At 44.0% G+C, this 15,000-nt stretch overlaps 1 protein-coding gene across 1 annotated transcript in view; it reads left to right on the top strand.

The window, feature by feature from the left end:
- Positions 1-15,000, top strand: part of cachd1 (cache domain containing 1) — an 81,982-nt gene that overhangs the window by 29,133 nt on the left and 37,849 nt on the right. The window contains exon 4 of the mRNA XM_030791633.1: positions 8,963-9,069. Coding sequence (XP_030647493.1) covers positions 8,963-9,069 — 107 coding nt within the window. The remainder of the gene's footprint in view (positions 1-8,962; positions 9,070-15,000) is intronic.

The raw sequence follows: 15,000 nt of genomic DNA, 5'->3' as shown, positions 1-15,000 counted from the left end.
ATAACAGACTGATTAAAATCAACGTTCGTAATTATGTCCTGATTTCCCAAAGAAACCAAAGAGTGATATACAGGCCTATACTTTGTTCTGTATTATATTTAATTAAAAAAAAGTGCAGGAAACTGAAGTCAGTTCCGTAAGAATCAACTGACTTTACTAACGTTTGACTTATATGCATCCCATCGCTACCGTTACTGTTTCTATAGCACCTGTGAAAGTGGCTGCCTTCTGGTAGCATTTTTTGACCAGGTGGCAATAATTTATAGACTACACTATAAACTCCTGCGACCAGTAGCAAAATCTGATAAGGACGCAAAAAGGACAGGACACCGGCTCTGACACGTCACGGGTTTCAAAACCACGAGAACCCCCAACACTACACTGATACCACTGCTCGATTTTACATTTGTCGATCAATCACTGACCATGTAAGACTCAAAGAATCACACGCTAACTCTCGCTTGTTACTGACTTCTTAAGACATGATTTTTCATAAAGTGGCAACCCCAAACACTGTGTTGATGTCACAGTTTGTTTTTGCATGTTTTGATGGTCCACTAGTTTAATTTTTCATAAACCGATTTGTGTAATTGAAAGGGGACACTAGACCTTATCTTGGAGAGACTTACCTACACCTTATAGTCAAGAGATACAATCTAAGCAGTTGCCATGCTTTTAAAAACTGTAACCACAGAATTAGAATTCCATTTTAATTTTGTCGTGTGCCGCTGACGGCTTACTTTATATATGCACGTGACATGTCAGAGTAGGAACCTTGTGTTACCCAATCAGGTATCGCTTCTTTTATGAATATTAATGAGTCTTCCCCTGCCACACTACATTTCAAAAATTAGTTTCCGGGTGCCTCAGATCAGGAGGGCGCTGAAAATCGGGCAGCTACAAGCAGTAAATCAGTGAGCAGAAACTGGTTCAAAGGCAGAAGAGACAGGTTATGTAATGCAGCATCAAACTATATCGATATAAACGGTATTGTCTCATCCTGTATCTCATTTGAAAATATATCAATATACCTTAAAAAGTCGATATACCGCCCAGCCCTACTTCAGAGATGTTTTTCAGTTGTGAATGCAGACATGGGCAGGTAATGGGCTGCTGTTGAAAAGCGTAAAGTGGTGTTGGGCTAAGAGGTGGCCTTTGGCGAGATGGGGTGGTTTTGGGAGGAGGGGGTGTACAAGCGTGAAACTTTGTGTAGTTTGTGAGTGCTCAGTCTCTTTAATTCAGTGCAGAAAGGCTGCCCTCATAACAACACTGATGGAACTGTGAGAGGAAACTGTACATCTCTTTCTGTTTCTCTTTCCATCTCTCTGTTTCTCTCTCTCTGCCTCTCTCTCTCTCTCTCTCCCACACACACACACACACACACACATATACACAAGCTGCATGCAGACAAAAAGCTTGAGGTTTACTTCACCTCTGGAGACAAGCTGTCTGATAACAGTGCATTTCTTGCAGAACTTCAAAGAGTCTCTGTGAACATTCCCACACTCTAAGCCAACCATGTCATATTTTAGCATACTGTGCTGGTATGGGAAAGATTTGAACATCGAGTCCTTGGCACTTAGGCCATTGCAGGAGCTCGTGTTGTTGACTGTGTCAGAGTTGTGGTTGTGTTGTAGACTGTGTGAGAGAGAGTCTTAGATGTGTTGTAGACTGTGTGAGAGAGAGTTGTGGTTGTGTTGTTGACTGTGTGAGAGAGAGTTGTGGTTGTGTTGTTGACTTTGTGAGAGAGAGTTGTGGTTGTGTTGTAGACTGTGTGAGAGAGAGTCGTGGTTGTGTTGTAGACTGTGTGAGAGAGAGTCGTGGTTGTGTTGTAGACTGTGGGAGAGAGAGTTGTGGATGTGTTGTTGACTGTGTGAGAGAGAGTCGTGGTTGTGTTGTAGACTGTGTGAGAGAGAGTCGTAGATGTGTTGTAGACTGTGTGAGAGAGAGTTGTGGTTGTGTTGTAGACTGTGAGAGAGAGAGTTGTGGATGTGTTGTTGACTGTGTGAGAGAGAGTTGTAGATGTGTTGTAGACTGTGTGAGAGAGAGTCGTAGATGTGTTGTAGACTGTGTCAGAGGGGTTATTGTGTTGTAGACTGTGTGAGAGAGAGTTGTGGTTGTGTTGTAGACTGTGTGAGAGAGAGTTGTGGTTGTGTTGTAGACTGTGTGAGAGAGAGTCGTGGTTGTGTTGTTGACTGTGTGAGAGAGAGTTGTAGATGTGTTGTAGACTGTGTGAGAGAGAGTTGTGGTTGTGTTGTAGACTGTGTCAGAGGGGTTATTGTGTTGTAGACTGTGTGAGAGAGATTTGTGGTTGTGTTGTTGACTGTGTGAGAGAGAGTCGTAGATGTGTTGTAGACTGTGTGAGAGAGAGTTGTGGATGTGTTGTAGACTGTGTGAGAGAGAGTCGTAGATGTGTTGTAGACTGTGTGAGAGAGAGTTGTGGTTGTGTTGTAGACTGTGAGAGAGAGAGTTGTGGTTGTGTTGTAGACTGTGTGAGAGAGAGTTGTGGATGTGTTGTAGACTGTGTGAGAGAGAGTCGTGGATGTGTTGTTGACTGTGTGAGAGAGAGTTGTGGTTGTGTTGTAGACTGTGTGAGAGAGAGTTGTGGTTGTGTTGTAGACTGTGTGAGAGAGAGTTGTGGTTGTGTTGTAGACTGTGTGAGAGAGAGTCGTGGTTGTGTTGTTGACTGTGTGAGAGAGAGTTGTAGATGTGTTGTAGACTGTGTGAGAGAGAGTTGTGGTTGTGTTGTAGACTGTTTGAGAGAGAGTCGTGGTTGTGTTGTTGACTGTGTGAGAGAGAGTTGTGGATGTGTTGTAGACTGTGTGAGAGGGGTTATTGTGTTGTAGACTGTGTGAGAGAGATTTGTGGTTGTGTTGTTGACTGTGTGAGAGAGAGTCGTAGATGTGTTGTAGACTGTGTGAGAGAGAGTTGTGGTTGTGTTGTAGACTGTGTGAGAGAGAGTTGTGGATGTGTTGTAGACTGTGTGAGAGAGAGTCGTAGATGTGTTGTTGACTGTGTGAGAGAGAGTTGTGGATGTGTTGTAGACTGTGAGAGAGAGAGTTGTGGATGTGTTGTAGACTGTGTGAGGGAGAGTCGTAGATGTGTTGTTGACTGTGTGAGAGAGAGTTGTGGATGTGTTGTTGACTGTGTGAGAGAGAGTTGTGGTTGTGTTGTTGACTGTGTGAGAGAGAGTTGTGGATGTGTTGTAGACTGTGTGAGAGAGAGTTGTGGTTGTGTTGTTGACTGTGTGAGAGAGAGTTGTGGATGTGTTGTTGACTGTGTGAGAGAGAGTTGTGGATGTGTTGTAGACTGTGAGAGAGAGAGTTGTGGTTGTGTTGTAGATTGTGTGAGAGAGAGTTGTGGTTGAATACATTCTCAGTGGACTGAGCTGTGTGTGGAAGTGTGGCAGTAACTGAAGAGACCACAGAGGAAAATGAAACTGTGTCCTGCAGGGCTGTGGTCTTTAGTGTGGATGTGGAAGTGCTGCCAAATGTCAGTGGTCTGTGTGTGACACAAACTAAAAAGTGAGTCTTTCCATCCTTCAGAGAGAGTCACTCAGATCTGTGGACCAGTGTCGGCTGGTCTGTTAGTCCTGCCTTTAGGCGCTTTCGGACCGAACAGTTCTAGGGTTTAATTTGATAGGAACTACCCCCTGGGGAGCTTCCCCTAGAACTACATACGTTCTAGGGCTTTTTTTCTGTTTGCATTCGCACCGCCATTAGGAACGCTGAAGTGATGTAAGCCGGCCAACAGTACAGCAGCTAAGAGATGTTGTGTTTATGATTAACCAGGATAGATGCACATTTTTAAGTACAAATGTAATGACTTTAAAGACCTTTTAAATACCTCCAAAGGGAAAAAAATACCATTACTGCGGCAAAAGAAATCGACAAACTAGACTACAGTATACACAATTAATGAGTTTTATTGAATTTGAATGACAGAAATATTGAGTGCACATTAGATATCATATAATTGCCTTCTCATTGACGAAAATAAAACTGTATGGCGATAGACCCAGTCCAATGGAAAAAAATGTCCCCCTGCATTTATGCATTTACCACCGCAGTAGCAGTGAGTGACTCGATGGGCATAGTACTTTTCGGGTGCTAGCATAGCGCTTGTGCCTGACGCTTGCTTGCAGCATCGGGTTTTTTTTGTCTTTTCCCCGCTGCAGCCGTCGAATTGTAAGCTGGATAAACACATTCTTATTTTAGGTTAAAATGCGGATCACAGCCACACAAGCGGACACACAAGCACCTACCGAAGCGGAGTGTACGCTACCTCTTCAGTGTTGGGGGATATAAAATACCGGTAAAATAAAACATAAAACCATGTTTCCCCTCCTAAAATTCCAGACAGTTTAAGACATTTTAGACATGAATATCAAAAACTAAATGTAATACATTCTAAGACTTTATATTTTGCACGGATCTTTAAAAATGGCAGTTGAAATCATCTATGCCTGCGTCTGGACCAGTGGCTGTACACCTACGTCACAAGGTTCCTATTCCACTGCGAAAGTACCTACCCTGAAGTAGGAGCCAAAAAGGCCCCTCAAAACGGCGTTCTAAGAACTATAATCGTTCTCAGTTCCTGCGGTGCAAGGGGGTACTTTCTCCAACAGTTCTAAGAACTATGGAAAAGTTCCTCTGGTGCAAAAGCTCCTCTTGTGATTGTGTTGCACGAGAACACTTAGCATTCCCTGAGTTTGAGAAAGCCAAAATTCTGTTCAGTGTTATGATGTTGTGATACGTAATGGACGAATATAAAAGTGGTGTTTGAAGTGGTTGTGTCGGTGGATATTGAGACTTCTGGATGAATTTTGCAGGTTTTTCTCTAATTGCTGTAAGTTCTGCACCCGTTCCTCAAGGTTCACACGCCTTCACGCTCATGTTATATAGCTTCAGAAATGTATTGATTTATGTGGTGCGTTCTGGAGAAGTAATTATCTGTTTATCAGACACACAGGGAAGCGAGGGCTGACCCCACCCGGTACTGATCCATTTAACAGGTTCTTGGGGCCAAAGAGCCGGCGCTGATTTGGATGTGAACAGAATGATTTGGAATAATGCTCAGTGAAATGTGTTGTAGGTGTTGTGTAGGTGTCTGTGTTGTGGGTGTTGTAGGTGTTGTGTAGGTGTCCGTGTTGTAGGTGTTGTGGGTGTTGTGTAGGTGTTGTGGGTGTTATGTAGGTGTCGGTGTTGTGTAGGTGTCGGTGTTGTGGGTGTTGTGTAGGTGTTCGTGTTGTAGATGTCCGTGTTGTAGGTGTTACAGGTGTTGTGTAGGTGTCCATGTTGTAGGTGTTGTGTAGGTGTCCGTGTTGTAGATGTTGTGTAGATGTCTGTGTTTTAGGTGTTGTAGGTGTTGTGGGTGTTACAGGTGTTGTGTAGGTGTCCGTGTTGTAGGTGTTGTGTAGGTGTCCGTGTTGTAGGTGCTGTAGGTGTTGTGTAGATGTCTGTGTTGTGGGTGTTGTAGGTGTTGTGTAGATGTCCGTGTTGTAGGTGTTGTGGGTGTTGTAGGTGGTGTGTAGGTGTCCGTGTTGTAGGTGTTGTGTAGGTGTCCGTGTTGTAGGTGTTGAGGGTGTTGTAGGTGGTGTGTAGGTGTCCGTGTTGTAGGTGTTGTGTAGATGTCCGTGTTGTGGGTATTGTGGGTGTTGTAGGTGTTGTGGGTGTTAAAGGTGGTGTGTAGGTGTCCGTGTTGTAGGTGTTGTGTAGGTGTCCGTGTTGTAGGTGGTGTGTAGGTGTCCGTGTTGTAGGTGTTGTGTAGGTGTCCGTGTTGTAGGTGTTGTGTAGGTGTCCGTGTTGTAGGTGTTGTGGGTGTTAAAGGTGGTGTGTAGGTGTCCGTGTTGTGGGTGTTGTAGGTGTTGTGTAGGTGTCCGTGTTGTAGGTGCTGTAGGTGTTGTGTAGATGTCCGTGTTGTGGGTATTGTGGGTGTTGTAGGTGTTGTGGGTGTTAAAGGTGGTGTGTAGGTGTCCGTGTTGTGGGTATTGTGGGTGTTGTAGGTGTTGTGGGTGTTGTGTAGGTGTCCGTGTTGTAGGTGTTGTGGTCATGATGGTGCAGGCTAAGGTGCTGTGATGGCTGAAGTGAAGATATGAAGTGAGATATGATGAATTGCGTTGCGATTTGGAAAATGCAGGCATTGGGTTGGTCATGGTGAGGAGGCCAGAGTGGTGACAGGGAGATTCGATTGAGCTGTTTCAGTGCAGAGAAGTGGTTTGTCAGTTTTTCTGGGGGTTATTATTTTGCTGAGAATGTTCTCATACGTAGCCGTGAAGTCTGTTTGTATCCGTTTACCTCACTGTTTCTCTCTGTCTTACAGGCACAGATTTACATCTACAAAACAGTGATGGAAGTCAAAATAAAAGGGTTTAATACTGTCTTTTATTTCTCTCTTTTCTTGTCTCTCCCTCTTCCGTTCTCTCTCTCTCTCTCTCTCTCTCTCCACTCACCCTTCCCCCTTCTTGTTTTTGATGTAAAATTCAGAGTGCTCGCAGATGGATTTTCTGCACATTTGTGCTGCAGCCCCATGTAAAGAGCTGAAGGAGAATTCTAATGACTGAGGCCTGATGGGAATTAAATGTCTGAAGATCAAAGAGCCTCAAACATCAGAGCAGACGTCAATCAGAGGGAGGGGAGGGAGGGAGGGGCTGGGGGGGGGGGGGGGGGGGGGCTGAGGGGGGGCAGGGGTTTGGTGGTGAGGATGAGAATCAGGGAAAATTTAGTTTAGAAAAAGGTGTAGTGGGTAATTTTTTTTTTACCGGGGCGGCAAAATCCCCATCCTTTGCAACCTCTGCAGGTTAGTATCTTAACAAGAAAAGAATGCAGAATACATAAGGGTAGTTTAATAAAAGCAGAATACATAAGGATATTTTAATAAAAGCCTTTGTGAGCAGTTTGAGCTTTGGCAGAAAGGTGGGGTAGGAGATGAGTGTGGAAATGGACAGAACAGTAGTGACTAGGGCAGAGCTGAGCACCATTAGAGCAAAGCTACAAACTGAGATATAAGATGAGAGAGTAGAGGGGCAAGAGTCATAACTATGGGAATTTTGTTTAGCTGGTACACATGGAAAGAGAAAAAGTCTAGCCTAGTTCTCAAAGACATAACATTCACCACAAACTCTTACAAGTATACCATAGCAGTGTGTCAGTATATATATTCATTCAATTTTGTCAGTCTTTCTTTGAAATCTGTCGACAAGCAAAACAGAATACCTCAGACAGCTTGGCCTACACAGTGTCAGCGTCAAGGCTAGAACGCAGAGCCGATCCCCATAACACACTGACAGATGCACTGTGAGTGTGAGTGTGTGTGCGTGCGGTTGTGTGTTCGTGCATGCGTGTGTGTGCTCGTGCATGCGTGTGTGTGTGTTCGTGTGTGTGTGCGTGGGCATGCACGTCTATGCATATGTGTCCCTTTTTGTATCTTTGGAAGATTCTAGCATGTTTTCATCATCGGTCGGGGGGGCGGGGGGGGGGGGGGCAGCATAGCTGTGACCTAGAAATCTAAAACGGCCACTTTTAACCACACCCCCCCCCCTCCTCTTCATCCCGTATCCCTCCATGTCTCTCTCTCTCTTACGTTTGATCAGATGAAGAGTGGTAGAGCCATGGAGACGTTTTCCACCCTGGGGTTTTTTCTGGTACTGTTTGGGTCAGTGCAGTAGTTGAATGCAGACGGTCTTGTTTTTCTGGTACTGTTTGGGTCAGTGCGGTAGTTGACTGCAGACGGTCTTGTTTTTCTGGTACTGTTTGGGTCAGTGCAGTAGTTGAATGCAGACGGTCTTGTTTTTCTGGTACTGTTTGGGTCAGTGCGGTAGTTGACTGCAGATGGTCTTGTTTTTCTGGTACTGTTTGGGTCAGTGCAGCAGTTGAATGCAGACGGTCTTGTTTTTCTGGTACTGTTTGGGTCAGTGCAGTAGTTGAATGCAGACGTTGTTTTTCTGGTACTGTTTGGGTCAGTGCAGTAGTTGAATGCAGACGGTCTTGTTTTTCTGGTACTGTTTGGGTCAGTGCGGTAGTTGACTGCAGACGGTCTTGTTTTTCTGGTACTGTTTGGGTCAGTGCAGTAGTTGAATGCAGACGGTCTTGTTTTTCTGGTACTGTTTGGGTCAGTGCAGTAGTTGACTGCAGATGGTCTTGTTTTTCTGGTACTGTTTGGGTCAGTGCAGTAGTTGAATGCAGACGTTGTTTTTCTGGTACTGTTTGGGTCAGTGCAGTAGTTGACTGCAGACGGTCTTGTTTTTCTGGTACTGTTTGGGTCAGTGCGGTAGTTGAATGCAGATGGTCTTGTTTTTCTGGTACTGTTTGGGTCAGTGCAGTAGTTGACTGCAGACGGTCTTGTTTTTCTGGTACTGTTTGGGTCAGTGCGGTAGGTGACTGCAGACGGTCTTGTTTTTCTGGTACTGTTTTGGTCAGTGTGGTAGTTGACTGCAGACGGTCTTGTTTTTCTGGTACTGTTTGGGTCAGTGCAGTAGTTGACTGCAGACGGTCTTGTTTTTCTGGTACTGTTTGGGTCAGTGCAGTAGTTGAATGCAGACGTTGTTTTTCTGGTACTGTTTGGGTCAGTGCAGTAGTTGAATGCAGACGGTCTTGTTTTTCTGGTACTGTTTGGGTCAGTGCGGTAGTTGAATGCAGATGGTCTTGTTTTTCTGGTACTGTTTGGGTCAGTGCGGTAGTTGACTGCAGACGGTCTTGTTTTTCTGGTACTGTTTGGGTCAGTGCGGTAGTTGACTGCAGATGGTCTTGTTTTTCTGGTACTGTTTGGGTCAGTGTGGTAGTTGACTGCAGATGGTCTTGTTTGAGTAGCCAGATAAATCCCCCAGACAGGCTTTTAATGGAAAATCAAACCAGCAAGTTTGTTTTTAATCTGGGTGAAATAACATAATTGCTTAAAACATGTGTCAAATCTCAGTAATCTAATGAAAGTGTGGGATGTGGTGTTGTTGTGTTTGATTTTTCAGATTTGATGGGAATTTTAACACCAACGTTTCCAGGACAATTTGCTGTGATCGGCTTTCTCCAACTGTCAACAGTCGTGCCTTCAACCCAGGACGTGACCTGAACTCAGGTCTGTGAAAATACACACACATACAGTATGTGCACACAGCTTACTGTAACACAGAAACAGTTATCATGTAGTTTCAAACTGATATTGTGGTAAGCTGTCTTTAAGTCTCCAGTGTGTAGTCTGCGTTATTTGACCTGAGCAAAAACAGTCTTTCCGTTTGAATTTTGAAGATGGCAGAGTTGAGTGATAAATAACCCAATAATGTTTAACACACAGCTGATCAAACGGCTTTGAACCATCCAAATGTGGGTAGGAAAAACAGCAGAATTTGAAGAGTCTTTCATTAGCTAGTTGGTCATGTTTTTGTAAATGTGGCTTAAATGTTTAAGGAGCTATGACAAAGCAACAGTAGTACTGGGATGGGGTTTAATGATGAAACCATGCTCTTAAAGCCAACATCCTGCCATTGTGGAGATGGGTTAAGCCTTTAAATTAGTTGATCCCGTTAGTTTGACTCTGCATCAGTTACTCCACCACTGTTCCCTGTATGAATAGCTACACCAGTGCTGAAACACTAATAATTTAGAATGGTCACATGTTTTTGTTCAGTTCAGAGACAGTTCAAAGGCCTTGTTTACACCTTGCGTTAAGATCTGATTTTGGTGATCCGATCACAAGTGGACAGCTCTAAGTAAATCTGTCTACACCTGGCTTTAGAATCCGTGTCTCGAGTGACCACTTGAGATCGGATCTCACTTTCCCGCTCTATACGCAAATAAACACGTAAATCATTTCCAACATGTTACTCCTTTCACTGAATTTCAGTTTTGCTTTTTTGATTGGAGATAGTGCTTATGACATGTGAGATGTCAGACGAATTTGGTGATCATTGATCGCTGTTTTGGGACATTAAGGCACGTTGTTTCCTTATAATGGGCATCAGGAAAACGCTTAAAGTGAGATAACGACCATACTCCTAGGATTTCGATTTTGATTTTTTGACAAGAGGAGGCGTTTCTGACGAGATGTCCGAGAGAAATTTGGTGATCATCGATCACAGTTTTGGAACATTAAGCCACGTTCACGTTGTTGTTTTTAATCGGCGGGAGGCATCAATGTACTTCCTGTGCCTAGTCTGTCGTAAATTAAAAGAAGGACAAGAAAAAGAAATCAAAACACAGGGGCTGTGTCCGAAATGGCATACTACATACTACTCGCATACTAATTATGACGTAAAAGTAGTAAGTAGTATGCAGTACGTGAAAAATAAACATTTTGCAGTACACGACAGTTACCCGGATGATGCAATACTCTGGCGAGAATTTCTAGTATACATCCCGAGCTCACTTCGCCGACTGCTGCATCCCATGAAGCAACGCGGTGATTTCCAACTGTCAAAAATTTTTAAAAACATGGCGGACAGCGACAGAAGCGGCTTCAACTTCAACTGCAGCTGCAGTTTCGAATATAAATGTATAAGTTGCATAGTTTGGTGCAATAAATCTTCATACGCTTTCTTATAGGGCTACTTTTGATACATATTTGTGGTTGTCGTGTGTTGTTCGATTTTAACAGAACAGATAGCCCAACCGATAGCAAACGTGTAGTACACTACACGAAAGTTCTCATGGCTGTGTCCGAAATGGCATACTAGCCTAGTGTACACTGCGTACTGCAGACTACTCCACACGCTAGTATACAGTATGGTACGCAATTATGAGTACTGTCGTTCAACACACAACTACCGCAAATGTGTATCAAAAGGAGCCCTATAAGAAAGCATATGAAGACTTATTACACCAAAATATGCAACTGATACATTTATATTCGGAACTGCAGTTGAAGTTGAAGCCGTTCCTGTCGCTTTTTGACAGTTTGAAATCACCGCGTTGCTTCATGGGATGCAGTACCCGACGAAGTGAGCTCCGGTTGTATGCTGCAAATTTTTGCCAGAGTAGTACATCATCCGGGTAACTGTCATGTACTGCAAAATGTTTATTTTTCACGTACTGCATACTACTTACTACTTTTACGTCAAAATTAGTATGTGAGTAGTATGTAGTATGCCATTTCGGACACAGCCAATATCCATTTTGCCTATTGTTTTTGCCCATTGTCACACTTTAATATGACGCTGCTGCCGAGCAAATGTGTACATACGCGAATGAGTTCGTACTTCCACGTAAGCAGAGGACGTTAGTTGAGTAGGTGGTCGTTCAATGTGGTCAAGTTCGCATTCGTGTTTACACTGCTATAAGAATGTGGTCATATGCAGTCCAGACCACCTCCAGATGTGGTCTGAGTGATCTGATCTCGATGTGACATCAATTCGCATTGGATACGTTTACACCTGTACTTTTGAGCTGTCCACTTGTGATCGGATCACCAGAATCGGATCTTAATGCAAGGTGTAGACAGGGCCTAAGTGGAGTTTCGCTTTGCTGTGAGATAAGACAGTGGGATAGTGTGTACATTTTGAATTGTTTCAATTTCTGTATGAAAGTTGCAGCTTTGCTTTTGGGAAATCTAACATGAATTTGTGGTGGGGTTTTTTTCCCCCCTCTCTCTTTTGCTCTGTATAAATGCTAGCCAGATTAGCATTATTCATCTTTGAATGGGAGCTTTTTTTTTCTAAGGCAGCCATCAGGAGGTCGTGTTACCTCTCTGCCTCCATTCGTCCCCCTCCACCAGCCCTCCCCATGTCCAGTCCACCAAGGCACTCATCAGCCTCATCTGTCTCGGCTCAGTCTAAACAAAGAGAGAGAGGGAGAGACAAACAGAGAGAGTGAGAGCAGGCTCTGGGTGTGATGAATGAGTGAAGGTGTGTGGTGTGCTCTGCTGTGTTATTGTTGTAATTAAGAAGACGTTTTTTTGCCCATATCGCAGGCCTCTCCTCTGTTCCTGTTCTCCGTCCCGCTGTACTCCTCCTCCTCACTCCGTCTGTTTAATTCTCAAAGTGATTTAAGGCTCTCTTGGCTCCTCTGTTTACAGTTTCACTTCTCAAGTCCCACTTACTTCTCTAGAGCTCCTCTTAAAGAGAGAGAGAGAGAGCGGGAGAGGGAGAGAAAGTGAGACAGAGAGAGGGAGGGAGAGAGAGAGAGGGAGAGAGAGAAGGAGAGGGGAAATGAGACTGATAAATTATGTTGAATGAGATGGAGAAGGTGCGACTAAGAGGAGTGTTGAGAAAAAAAATGAACTTAAAAAACAGAGACAAGAGAGGGAGAAAAAAAAGGTGTCAAAGACAGAAAAAAGAAAAGAAATGGGCAAAGAGGATAATAGAGGGAGTGAGACAGGGGGTGGAGATGTTTGAGGCCTGACTCGGAGTTTGTATACATATGCAGCTGATGAATGGTGAGGAGTTCATTGACAGTGGTGCTGCAGCTGTGTGTTTTATCTGATTGTAAGTCGCTTTGGCTAAAAGCGTCTGCTAAATGCTAAATTGTCCTCTGTTGTGTTACCTTAGTGAGCATTAGTCTGTGTGATGTCCCATAGGTGTGAAGCTCTGAGGGACAATGCCCCACTGCCCGCTGTAACTTTTTAAACTCTAGGAACTACCATAAAACCTGTGCTGGGATGATAAGGAGTTCAAAGGTCTCTCAGATACTGGACAGCAAGACTTTCAGAGCATTATCAACACAGTATGTAACTGGGAGCCAATGGAGAGAGTACAAGATAGAGCTAATGTTTCAATGAGAACTCTAGACACTGCCTTTTAAACCAGCTGGAGCCTGTTCGTGGACTGTGAGGAACATCCAGCAAACAGAGCATTGTAATAGTCAGGCCTAGAACTAATGAATGCATGAATCAGCTGATCTGCATGATCTGGATGAGAGAGAAGTTTTCTAAGCCTGACAGTGTTTCATAAGTGGAAGAAGGCTGTGCTGGATCTGTTTCTTATGAGGAGAATCAAACAAGAGATCAGCATCAACAGTAACACACAGGTCTTTAACAGATGTAGCAGGCACAACACAGAAACCAGACAGGTTAAGTGTGCAATCAGTTACCTTATGTCTTACAACCTTACAACAGAGTCACAGTACCTCTGTCTTTCAATAATTTAGCAAAAGGAAAGCACAAGTCATCGAAGTTCTAATATCCTTTGACAAGTTTTCTACCCTGGGCAACAGAGAGATCTCATTGGTTTGACTGATGTATGCAGTTGTGTGTCTTCAGCATAACAATGGGAATGTGTAGTGTGTCTCTGTATTGTGTAACCAAGAGGCACCAATTAGAATAAAAACCCAGCAGGCCAAGCGGTGAGCCTTGAGGAACGTGATGCTTTACTTGAGTGTCCTCACTGAAAAAACGTTCAGCGTGAGAGAGTTTCTGTAATGTACTTGTGCTCTCCTGCATTTAAAATATGTAAACATTTCTCCATGATTATTACAGTTACGTACTGTGTGGGACTGGATCTGTTCTGAAAATTTGACAGTGTTGTTTAAATGTCTTGCTTGGCCATGTCTTGATGTAGGGAGCATGTTGACAATAGTGTCTAATGTAAAAATGAAATATTTATGTTCGGGGGGGGGGGGTGATCCGGGGGAAGCAGTTTGGAAAGCTGGGCTTTAAGTAGATGTGAGGTGACTTCTGCACTCCAGGAATGTGTTTGTGGTCAGTGTCTAGCCGTCATGTGAGCTCTTGCTCACACATGGAGACACTTTAATCCTCCAGTGTACATCTCCACTGCAGCAGTCATGTCTATCAGTCTGTCCCCACGACCCTATGTAAATGTCCCTAAATGACCCTGCTAAGCAGACTCCGGGTGTATTTCATTTGGGTTTTTTAGTTGAATAGATATAGGATTCTCTGTCATGTTAGAATGGCAGCTGAATTGTACAGGTTGTAGTAGACAAATGAAACATGTAAAACAGGGCGGATATGGTTCCCTGAGCTTACTCTCTCAGTAGGTGTTTGGTAGAGAGGAATTACAGGCCAGAGTCTGGAAAAGTCTCTACCAGTTTTGTATGTCTGGACACTGCAGTTTTTGTCAGGTTTTTTTTTCTTTGCCAGTTTGCTGAAGCTTCCTTGACTTGGTTGAAGGCTGGGAACAGGAACTGGAGGCTGTTTAAGGGACCTGAGAGGATAAGAACAGAACAGGAGTTCGGGTTTTGACAGGACTTTTCAGACTGTTCCAGTGTGCCTTATGCAGGCTGTGTTGAGCTGTGGTCTTGTTGTCTCAGCCCACTGGTGTCTTTTACAGTAGGTCTTCCTCCTTCTTCCCTCCTCTGTTTTAGGCTCATTTCACCTTAATGTGTCCTCCAGGCCTATACACAGTGACACACCCCAGGGCATGGCACTCCCTCAGAGCTGGGATGGTATATTCCAAGGGTGACATGGCACTCCCTCAGAGCTGGGATGGTATATTCCAAGGGTGATATGGCACTTCCTCAGAGCTGGGATGGTATATTCCAAGGGTGATATGGCACTTCCTCAGAGCTGGGATGGTATATTCCGAGGGTGTTAAAAAATGTGTTTTACTTTCATCAGACCACTTGGTTTCAGCCCTCTGGTTTCACCTGGACCGTCTGGCAAACTGGAGTGTAGATTTAATGTGTGTGTGTGTTAAACTAGTGGCAAACAAGTGAGTGTTTTTTAAAGTAGTGGCATTTGTGTTTTTAAGCGTCTTGTCACCTGAAGCCGTAGTCCATGTAGATAGTTCCTGACAGGTGTCTGTCCCCGCAGAACCAGATTTTCTTCATATCCTATATCATATCCTTCATAGTGGACTCAAGTGTACTTGGATAGAGGTTACTCAATATCTTGTAAATGTCCTGATGCCGTTCTGTGGATTTGCGTTTTTTCAGTAAGTCCGTCTGAACTATGCCTTGATTCTTTTGGAGAGAGAGAACATCGGGACAGAGAGAGGGAGAGAGAGAGACCTCATTAGAAACATTTTCACTGCACACAATTAAACTTTAATATGACATTAAACATGAGCTGTTTGGTCTTTTTCAGTGCAGAGGGTGTGAATACTTCAGCTGGTCCATGATG

This window comes from Chanos chanos, chromosome 14 (genome assembly GCF_902362185.1).
Source record: "Chanos chanos chromosome 14, fChaCha1.1, whole genome shotgun sequence".
Taxonomy (NCBI): domain Eukaryota; kingdom Metazoa; phylum Chordata; class Actinopteri; order Gonorynchiformes; family Chanidae; genus Chanos; species Chanos chanos.
This window is presented reverse-complemented; position numbering and strand designations above follow the sequence as displayed.